General features: G+C 34.2%; 1 protein-coding gene and 1 non-coding gene across 3 annotated transcripts; one reads left to right on the top strand and one right to left on the bottom strand.

Moving 5' to 3' along the window:
• The first annotated feature begins 1,403 nt into the window (after positions 1 to 1,403).
• Positions 1,404 to 1,592, top strand: T10E10.12. Its single transcript, NR_071279.1, has one exon. It is a non-coding gene; the product is annotated as an Unclassified non-coding RNA T10E10.12 (non-coding RNA).
• Positions 1,593 to 5,420: 3,828 nt separating this feature from the next.
• cest-16 (Carboxylesterase type B domain-containing protein) lies at positions 5,421 to 10,697 on the bottom strand. 2 transcript variants are annotated; one of them, NM_171704.6, is made up of 15 exons: positions 10,644 to 10,697; positions 10,308 to 10,499; positions 9,451 to 9,612; positions 9,142 to 9,405; positions 9,010 to 9,100; positions 8,233 to 8,341; positions 7,921 to 8,047; positions 7,552 to 7,641; positions 7,381 to 7,507; positions 7,162 to 7,315; positions 6,453 to 6,636; positions 6,335 to 6,404; positions 6,071 to 6,236; positions 5,960 to 6,022; positions 5,421 to 5,896 (listed from the first exon to the last, which is right to left on the bottom strand). In NM_171704.6, the coding sequence occupies exons 2-15, from the start codon at positions 10,497 to 10,499 to the stop codon at positions 5,602 to 5,604; spliced, it is 2,094 nt and encodes a 697-aa protein (NP_741812.2). In that variant the 5' UTR covers positions 10,644 to 10,697; the 3' UTR covers positions 5,421 to 5,601. The 2 variants fall into 2 exon arrangements, with proteins under 2 accessions (NP_741812.2, NP_001380086.1); NM_001392786.1 differs by lacking the exon at positions 10,644 to 10,697 and having other exon boundaries at positions 5,422 to 5,896; positions 7,381 to 7,641; positions 10,308 to 10,501.
• Between the last annotated feature and the right edge of the window lie 250 nt (positions 10,698 to 10,947).

The raw sequence follows: 10,947 nt of genomic DNA, 5'->3' as shown, positions 1-10,947 counted from the left end.
TTTGTCGTATAGTTAATTTTTGGTTTGAACCCTCCCATCTTCCTTGTCTCGCACCGACAATTGCACTTTGCACATACGCGACGTGACAACAAAAATAACCAAAACGACGTGCAAAAGGAAAAATGTTCTTAGTAGGGTAATGATCCATCAGTGAGATAACAAAACGCACAAAAAAAGCGTTAATGAAAAGCATTGCAAAAAGGCGATGAAATTCGGTCAGGCGTCAGAGAAGTATCATGGAATGAGACATTACTCTACAAAATATGGAAGGAACAAGAACAACTGGAAATTAGTCTGACAAATTTTTCTAGGTGTTTTTTTCTGTCTAGTAGTGAAAGTGACACATATTATTTGGAAGTCAGGATTAAAAAAAAAAAATTTAGCGTTGTTTTTATTAATATTTACAATACTTTCCCCCGCTAATTTGACGCAGTATGTCGAATGAAAGTTTGATGAAGGTACATGAAACTATTTTGTGAAAACTGGGAATATAGGAATAAAAGTAGAACCGAAGAATGTTTAATTTACTTTCAAAAATAGGCATTTGCTTAGTTTTTGACTCTCATGTTCTAGGTATTCTTTTGAAAGTTCCCGAAGACATGGTTTTTTTTATTAAAATTGAGCTGCATATTACTTTTTTTGTTAAAGTTCTACTATACAAAAAACTATACCTTTTTTAATAATCTGAGCCTGTCAAAAATTTGATCCTTCGCCAACACTAAATTTTCATGTTAGGTAGGTGTTTTCTTTTAAAAATCCATTTTTATCGAAAATTTGGAGATTATTAAGCTGCCAATTGAAATTTGATAATGTTTTTGATTGGAAATTGATATTTTTATTGATAATTCTCCATTTTTTTAAATTAATTTCATGTTTTGACAAAAATCGCTAATCTCATAAGAAACATCCTACGGTTTTTTTTGGATGAAAGATAATTTAACTATTCCAACTGGTTCTATTCTACTTTCAAAGTAAAATGGAATTTCAAACTATATTTTTTGCAATAAAATCTTGAAATGGAAAAAGTGACGCTCAAGATTATAGAACTTTTAATATGAAACGGAGCAACAAAACTGAAAATGAGAATAATCTATCATTTCATAAATCCAACTAGTAGGCTGCACACTTGGCCGACGAAAAAAGGTTGCCGGAGGGGATATAGTAGTCATATGAGACTACAAAGAAGGATTGAGTGGATCACAAGGGGGTCTTTTAGGTTGAATTTCAACACAGTTTATTCTTCGCCTTCTCTCCTTTTTCCTTTCTTGTCGCAATTTCATTTTCAGACCTTTTAGTGTGAAGCTCCGCCCTTCTTGAGGGCCAAAGCTAGTTATGTTTTATCTGTTTATTTTTTCTCATTTGTCATGAGAAGAAATAAAATATAAAAAAGTAGAGCAGAGAAAATATGAATAAATTTGGTGCTCTCCGACAGCGAATAATTGCTTGGAAGGAAGTGATCCGAGTATGTGTAATGACAGGGAGGAAGAGAGGTGAGCACCACGGATCTTCGCCTAGTCATCGGGATTTGTTTTGTTAAAACGGAAGAAGCATGTGATTACAGAAGGAGGCGCGCAATTTGGAAAATGACAGAGACGCGCCGTCGAGGTGTTAGATGGTGTGGGAGTTGGGGCTCCAGAAATCAAAACTATTGAATGAGTAAGATCTAGAGAACACGGCGACGAAGTAAATTACCAATTCATATAGAAGAATTCCTAATTGGAAGTTAGTGTCTTAAGATATAATTCAGTTTACAGCAAGACCATGGGTCTCCCTGGTGATAATCAGTAATCAAAAGCTAAGCGAAAATCCCATGAATTTTCTAGACAATATGATTTAAGGAGAACTTATTGAGTTACTGAATCCCATATTTTTCTTTTCATGAACGTTTTTCAAAGAGCATATTGATTTGAAATAGTAACTATGACTGGAACAAACTTCAGAAAAATGATTGCTACAGAAACAAACCGACATAAAGTAATCGCACTCCGAACGTTGCAACAACCATTCGGCTCTGTGACAAAAAGTTGATTTAAACTTGTTTTTTTATGAATATCATGTTTAAAAATTATAAGTAATTCGTGTTCCATAACTAGATTTCACTAAGACGCACATTTTTTGTGCATATTCGATAACTTGATTTTGAAAAAAATAGTGAAGTTATTCTGAGTGTTTTTACGCAACTTTTTGTCCAAAACGTAACATCAAAATTAGAGTGTTTGAATGAGAAAATTGATTACAATCGTCTGTGAAACATTATAACTGTTGACTCAAGTTTGTCAAGAATGGTTTTTTTTTACAAAATTAAAAAAGGAAATATTGAACAATGAAATCAAGAATGTGTTAAAATTGATGGCACTAATATTGCCTGGAGCAGGACTGTATATATATATTATTTTATCTTACCGTATTGTTTATAACTCTATTGCATGCAGTACTAGTTTCTATTTTGCCACACAATACAGTTATAAAGTTCAATAGTGCTGTAAAGTAATTTTTAGAACAAACCATAAATCTTGCAGTCGGACTGTCGGACCGCCAGAATGATGTAAAATAAATTTTCGATGGCTTATTTTAAAAATGAGATTACTATTTTTCATAACAGTAACTGAAATTTTTGTAGAAGTTCATGAAAACTAGATTATTGTCACAAAAACACTATAATTAGACTTTTTGTAAATTAGTTACAAATCATCGAAACTGATTTTTTTAGTAAATGAATATAACTTGTTTAATTTATTGGTTGCTCTTGCAATAAAAATAGAAAGGGTAGGGAATATTGAATGTTTGAAAAATATAGTTCAAAAGAAAACACGCCTTATCGCTATGGCTCTCATTCCGACGCACAAAAATGAAAATATCTAGTTAAAATCAATGATAAAAATGTTGAAAATAGTTATGTGAACACTATGATCAAAATGCCTCACTAATTTTCATCAATCAATTATTCATTAAATGGTTAACACAAAAATCTGAACGATGAATTCTAAAATTTAATGAAACTAGTACTCTAGGCATTAAGAATGCCTAGACCATCAACCCACACATTTAAATGCGGTGCCTTAGTTTCTACGCAGGGTGCGTAGTCCTCGTTTTGCCAATCGACTCCACCACTCCGAATATGGCTCCACATAGATCGAATTACAACATAATTTTGAATAATTGTCGGCAAAGTCGTCACCACCAAGCTAGATCGTCTAGTTTTCACAAATACTAAGAACTTTCGATGGTTATTGTGTATAGTTACATAAATTAAAAATAGGAAGAGAAAGATATGCTTATATACTTTCAAAAATGTTCTGCAAAATATTTTTGCGCCGCCCCTGGTTTCGACGTCTCAAGATAAGTTTCGGTAAACATTGAAACATGGTGGCGGAAAATTGAAATTCGAACGCGCTAGGCCTTTTGAAGGTTCCAATGTCTGTCTGGTAAAATGTATAAGTTACAATTGTGCAAACAGTAAGATATTTGTTATCTGGAAAAAAGCGATACTTGACAGTTTAAAATCAACGATGTCTACTTATTGACTATTGTGACGTACAAGTCTATAATTTATTAGGTGGCCAAATCTACAAACAGAGAACAAGAAATTGCTAAAATGGAATAGACTATCATCATCATCATGAGTTTTTCAATTATCTCAAGATGCGATCTTAGAATCAGAATCATCCTTCACACCTAGTATGTTCATAATTAAAAACATTTCCGTTCCATGTCTTTCTTTCCTCTTCTTTGTCGAAAAACAAGTGACCACTCACAGTTCAAGAAAGCAAGCTTCCAGACAAGGGTACATAATAGAATCTCTCCTAATTTCACATTCAAAATACAACAAAAACAAATAACCTTGCTTTTGCTTCCTTTTTTTTTGAAAGAACGGAGGGAAAAGTTAGACTAATAAGCAATTATGCCGACACTTTGTACATTTCGAATTACTTTCTTTTTCAGCAGAAAAAAAAATTTTTTTTGTTTTTTTTTTGCATAAGTATAGAGTGGGAGTGTCTAAAAAGTTTCAAGCAAATGTCCGCTCGGATCCGCTCGGAAACTGTTTTATAATGATCCGTTTAACTTAGTTAAATCACGAATTTTGCTGTTTTTTTCCGTTTTGCGCTGTTAGAAACGTTGTTTTTGAGTCAGTGGGCCAGCGGGTCAGTGGGAACTTGATTTAAATACACTTAGTCTAACATGACCGAATACCATAATAACTTAACTAACTTTTTAAAACCATTATCTATTAAAATCAAATTCCTACTTTAAACGCTTAGGTGCTGGGGATAGAACCAACAAATGGGCGTGACTCGAAACACACACTTTAATACACAGAAAACTGAGAACAAAACATAATCAAGTTCCCAATTTGAATACTCTCCGAACAAAGCTCGAATTTTATTTTAGTGACGGAAGTAACTGGTCAATGAAAATTCTGCCAACAAAAATCTTATTTCGATATCGGTTTCAAATTTCTGTCCCAGTCTCCTTCTGAAATAGAAATATTGCTCAATTTGCTCATAAAGAAACTGCTCTCGAATCTCAAAAACTAGAAACAAGAAACGAATGATCATTTAGATGCACCAACAACAAATGCAAAAAAAACCACCACGTGCAAGCTGAACTACTATATGTTTTGAAAAAGGCTACCTTCTCAAATAACGCACTTTTTTGTGACTTTTCATAGACCGGAAACGTGTGCGTCAATGTGAAAAATATCACGATTTGTTGGGCATGCGTTCTTATTCATTTTTCCGGATGTGCGGAAACACTTCTTCACACTCCATGAAAGCTTTTAAATTTAGCCAGGAGACTAGAAAAATACATTTGTTTTAAAGAACTTTCTTCGAACTATGTGCTCATAATGAGTTTTTAAAAATAGTTCAATAAACCACAAAAGTAGTATAATTCAAAAGATTATTTTGCATAAAATGTGTCATTGCCACATTGCTGCTCATAAAAATTTAATCTCGAAGAACAAAAGTCCAAAAAACGAAACTTTTTCATCACAATTAGAATTTCATGCAATCTTTGAAAATGTGACAACGCTTGAAAACGCATTTGGAAAACAACTTGAAATTTTTATAAACTATTGTACTTTTGTTCTGTTTGTTTTTTGTTAAACCGAATGAGCCTATCAAACCTCGTCTCTATTGTGTTCATTTAAAGAAAGCAACAATTTTTATTTTACAATTTTAGTAAATTTGACAAAAACATAGATTTATTTATTTATTTAATTCTAGGTCAGCTATAGCTTTTTAGTAAATACGCAGCCGTCATCAAACCAGACCAGCGGTTAACCCCGCATACCTCCGCATTTCTCATATTGTCTAATTCTCGGAAGTAAAATTTTCATTTTTGGGAACATACATACATTGTGTAAGCGAAAATAGTTCTATCGTGAACGTCAGTATAACAGAAAATTAAAAAATTATAAACAAAATTTACAAAAATTTATTTAAAAAAACCACCAGTTTTGCACTAATTTACATAATACGTGAAACAACAAAGTCCATGGTTCATATTTGAAGGCCACAAATTAATAGGCGAGACGGGAATGCATCGAGCAAAGATGTTTTCATGACTGATCAGATAAATGATACAAGTATAACATACAATTCAATTGGGCTTTGAAATGAGTATATTATCGTAAGGACGGTTTCGAGGACTTTTCGATTTATAATAAGCACAGTAGCCAACAAATGCCCATATTAACAAAGATAGTATAATCACTAGAACCCATAATGCATACCAAGAGCGTCGGTACGCAGAGAGCTGCACCCGTTCCTCATTTGTCAAATCCGCGTCCGGATCCAAATCTGTTTCAGAATCTTTCGACACGTATCGTGTTATTAATTCAGCTTCGGTGTTCCAGAATTGCGCGTCGGGGAAGTGAATTTCACCTTCCAATAGTCTGCAAAACAAAAAACAATTAGTCATTCGTTATTAAAAAAAATAAATGCATGATTATATTTACTTGAGCGGAACATCCAGTGACACGTATTGGCTGCTATTGCCGGAGAAGATTGGCCAAGAGAATCTGAATAAATTGTGAAGATTTGAGTCATGTTTTGGTTTTATGCTCAACCTTGTTGTTGAAGGATCTCCATTCTTTACAAAATTTGTTAGCATTGTGCAAAGAATTTTTGACATTGTTTCTTCTCGCTTCGTATACGGGGAAATTTCAAAGTTGCTACTGTATCCTTTTGAAAAAATGAACGCGTGATCGAGACCATGAAATGCAGCTTTTTCCACTGGAAATGTGATACATTTGTGAGACATTGGTATGTAGAAAACAGAAAACAACAATATGTACTTTACCAAAAGACAAATTGAAAATTCGACAACTAACATATTTCAGATTTCTCGGTTCGCTTCATCTCAACTGGTTTCGTTCCAAACAACGAGTAGATTTTCCGTTCCTAAATCACATCTTGATAAAAATTTATGACGCATTAGCCCTTAATTACCGATTCAAGAATCGGACTCTTGGGCACGTAGTCGAAAGAGTAGAGATACACTGGGACACCTTTGTCGACGTAAGCAGCAACTTCTCTTTCGCACGGAGCAACGAACTCGATGTCAGATTCGAGTTTTTGCAATGCTCCTACAACTTGATCGGCGATGAATTCGTTGTTAGGGGTTTCGAGATACCTGAAATTTGTTAATCTCTATTAGTGCGGCACCCCAACTGATCTAGTTTGACAACATATATCTTGATTGCTTTTGAAGATATAAAACAATTCAAAAACACAAAGCATAGAGAAATATTTTTTATTTTATTTTTTCATCATATATTTTTTAATGAATTGACCAAAAAAATTTAATGAAGAAACTTTTTCGACAAAATTTTTTCTAGTATTCTAATGCTCTCAGCAACTAAACTTTTGAGACTTAATTAAAGAGTCAAAAGTTCGCAAGAGCTGTTTTTGTTCAAAAAATACCACAGACAACATTTTTTTTTCACAGAACAAGAATTTGTTAATTTGCGTCTATGATCAACATTACAGTGTGGACGCATCGTCAAAAAAAAAGGGCGATATACACATCCTTTTGTACTTGGTCCTCAATTACGATGTGCCAATTGTGCTCACCTAGGCATTTTGCGCAACATGGTGAATTAACTTTGTGTGAACCATGTTCATTAACATATGTGAATAAAAACATCAAAGTGTTCACCTGACAATTGTCGCATTTGCGATCAGCTGAACAGTTGAATTTGCCAGCTTTTCTGACGCCGTTTCATGAAAACTGTTATCGATAATCCTATAAACTTGTTCCTCAACGTCACTTCTTTTCAATCCATCACGCTGGTGCATGTTGTAAAACATTGCTGAAAAAAGAAAAACCCATCAGTAGGATTAAATTCCTTGATAATTGGATGAATCGTCACATTACCCTTCTTGTGACCCCATTCCTTTCTTGCAACGCCTGTCATGATTGGGATACGAGCGTTATTGCGCACCAGGGAAACACCGGAAGAAGGAACCAAATCTCCATCAACCACCATTTTGGAAACACCGAGCTGTAGGGAAAAATGTTTGGGGGAATAGTTATGGGGTGATAAACTTCAGCTGCAAGTGCCTTGCGGAAAAGAGGAGAAGAGAAGTTTAGCTCTTTCCTGAGGCAATTCATTTTGTCCATTTGCGTCATATCGTCCTGAAAAATTAAAGATTTAGTTCCCATTTAAAAACAGTTTTAGAATGTTTCTGAATATTTTTTGCCGGCGAACAAGTTTTGTGGGATTGTAGAGGTTACCTTATTTTTAAATAATGTATACACTTACATATGTACTATGTATAAATTATGTATAAGCAAATATATATAAACATACGTATAAATTGTAAGTTATGATTTCCCCCGAAAATATAAATACTGATCTTTTGAAATGTTGCTATTAAAGACACATTCAGTTTTTTTTTAAATTTTTCAACATACAGTCAGACAATTGATTTTCACATTTTGATAGTTACACAGAGCTGATCTTATAACCGAGTGTGTTAAATGTTGATACTCATCGCCAACTACTTCCTTGGTATCATCTTCGTTTATCCACTTCTCACATCTGAAAACCCTTAAAATTGCAATTATTATCGTAAATTAGTGGTTAGATGTTAGAAGAAGCATGAGTCATTGTTGGAGCAACTGAAATATTTCGGGGTGGTAGAAACTGTCGTGGCTAGAAACATAACATTAACAAAGGGATTTGAATTACACGTGACTCTATCAATATACCCCTTTCTGAGAGACCTGAAGTACGCCACAAGATTATCCACAGAATATGCAGGTTGACTGTGACGATGAATTGCCCAGCCTGCCATTGATGAGCCGCTCATGATTATAGCTTGGTGGAGTAGGCCTGTAATTACTTTGTGAAAAAAAAGTAGACTATGTTAATGTTTTTTTGTTCAAAAACTCACCATTTGAAATTGTTTAATTTTAAATTTTTTGTTGGCTGTCAAAAGGTTACTGAGTTCTTGTCAATTTGTGGAAGTCGCCAACCAGAAAAAAGTTTTCTTTGAATTGTATGTTTTACAAATGCTTCAATTATCAATATTCAGGCATTGTAGGGATCCGAACATGATTTTCTGAAAAAGTGGCCAAAACTCAGTGCTTGCTACTTTTTGACAGAAAATAAATAATATTCAAAAGAAAATATAAAAGTTTGACTATGATACTTGGTCATGTAAACACTATAAGAGTAGTTTTCAGCAATTTCCCGACTAGTCCACGTTTACTCTTTAAGAAAGAAACATGGTAAGAAATTTTCATAGTAGTTGGAACAAACTCTAGAAAACTTTTAATCAAATATTGAAACAGTTTGGTAAAAGTTTTAAAAAAGTCTAGTGAATCTTTCAACACAGTTTGCCAATTTTGATCCTAAAACGTTTCAAAAAAATTATTGGAAAATTTTCTTTCTAGTCAAAACGTTTTAGACCCCCCCCCCTCCACCATTCATTAATCGAAAACTTAAAAAAAACACTCTAAGTATTACAAAGATTGAACTGTTTCAGATATCAGAAATACCTGAGGTTTTTGGAGATAATGCTAGTAGACTGGACGCTGCACCACCGGCACTCTCACCCATGACAGTAACTTTTGTTGGGTCACCGTTAAACTGAAATTGTATGATAAAAATGTATGAAATGGGTTGCCTACCTGCTTTATGTTTGACTGAATCCACTGCAAAGCCATAACCATGTCCCAAATTCCAAAATTGCCTTCCAACTTATCGCCATTCTGATAATTCATAAATCCAAGCGGCCCCAAACGATAATTTATTGAGACAAACGCTATTCCTTTTGACACAATGTTTGCTGCTATCACTTCCATATCAATTCCAGTATCAGCTGATCCTGCTAAAAATGATCCTCCGTGAATCCAGACGAGAATCGGATAAGTTTTAGATTCATCATCAGTGTCCTAAATGATATTTTGCATAATTTTAAGTTTGCTGTTCAACATTACATAAGGACTGAATACGTTCAAGTATAGACAATCTTCACTTTGCCTATCCATGTTCGTCTTTGCAAATTTATCGTTTTTGTGAAAATCCATAAACTGTAGACAGGGCGGTCCATACTCAACAGCAGGAAGTTCCTGGTGCCAGCGAGTTTTTTTCACAGGTGGCTGTAATAAAAGAAACAACTGTTTGTGTATGTGTGTGTAATATTGAGTCGTCATTATGACGAGTTAATGAAAGACAGTTTTGAGAACAACCGATTGAATAACAACTGGTGATGCATAGGTGTTAACTTTTTGTTATTCTGGTAAAAAGTTCAGAAATGTTTTTGAAAACTCAAAATGAAGTATTTGAGATGTGAAACTTATGATTTCAATATTTGCACTTAGATTGCAGAGGATAATAGGTTTAAGTTGGAAATTAACATTATTTCAAGTGATCCAAAATTGGTAGTCAGCTTGCTTATTTTCCTACTTTTAGGATTTTGAAAATTTTACTAATATTTCCATTTTTGGCAAAAACTCTCTGGAAACATTTGGCGAGGGGTTGAAATCTTTTCCCAAAACTGGTGATTTGTCACGGGTTTTGGAGATATTCAAAAAATTTTCCAAAAAGCTTTTTGAGGAGTGACCCCAAAATATGCACATTATTTGCAAAAAAATTTTCCTGGAATCATCAACAAAGTTAAAGATCAAAATGTTTAGTTTTGGAATAGAAAAACTATTTTACAGTTAAAAACAGGACAGGTACCGATTATTTCTTAGGGCGAGGGACTTATAGATGTTTCTTTATCAATCTTTAAACTTTTTTCGGTGCTCACCAAGTTTGTAGGTACGTCAAAAAAAATAGGGGCACATCATACCTTAAATCGCAATTCTCCAATAGGAGGCTCTGCGTAAGGAACTCCTCGAAAAATTTGAATATGCTTTCCATCGATATTATATATGTTTCCTCGAACAAGACCTTGTTCCACCCAGACCGATCGCGATTTTTCCAACAATTGGCCGTTGGCCCAGCTGAAAATAAATGTGAGCAGCAACAGCAGCTCGCGCATCTGAAAAATGAAAAAAAAAACAAATTGAGCAACATTAGCAAGACGTCAATTTAACAAACGAGTGAAGACAAACGACAAATTACCCTGGTGATGACAGGTAGATAGATCAGGTAAACTTGCAGAGGATTGGATAGCGATACTCACGTTATAAAATGTGAAAATAGAGGGATATCAGATCAGAGACGAAGACAGGAACAAGGAATAGACTTATGGATTGTTTGGAAATGAGATAGAAGAGCACAAGAGTCGAGATTACAACCGATCAACTCAAGAAGATAAAGAGAGACATGAGACACGACGACCGTGAGTGAAGTTAATTCCGGCAGCTTTTCACTTTCACCAATGCACTCGAACACTCAGATATATCCATCTATTATTACAACTTTTTGCTCTTGCCGAAACAATCGCATTACATTTTTTCGAGATACGATGAAATGATTGGCGTCGG

The sequence above is a fragment of the Caenorhabditis elegans genome, chromosome X (assembly GCF_000002985.6).
Source record: "Caenorhabditis elegans chromosome X".
NCBI classification, from domain to species: domain Eukaryota; kingdom Metazoa; phylum Nematoda; class Chromadorea; order Rhabditida; family Rhabditidae; genus Caenorhabditis; species Caenorhabditis elegans.
Note: the sequence above shows the minus strand (reverse complement) of the source record. Positions and strands in the feature narration are given on the sequence as shown.

What these genes read in the sequence shown, in the direction of transcription:
- cest-16 (NM_171704.6), bottom strand. Translation starts at nt 10,499, where the DNA reads ATGCGCGAGCTGCTGTTGCTGCTCACATTTATTTTCAGCTGGGCCAAC. An exon ending in TTGGAGAATTGCGATTTAAG is followed by an intron (nt 9,613 to 10,307) that starts GTATGATGTGCC and finishes CTTTTATTACAG; the next exon opens with CCACCTGTGAAAAAAACTCG. An exon ending in GCAAATGCGACAATTGTCAG is followed by an intron (nt 6,637 to 7,161) that starts GTGAACACTTTG and finishes AACAAATTTCAG; the next exon opens with GTATCTCGAAACCCCTAACA.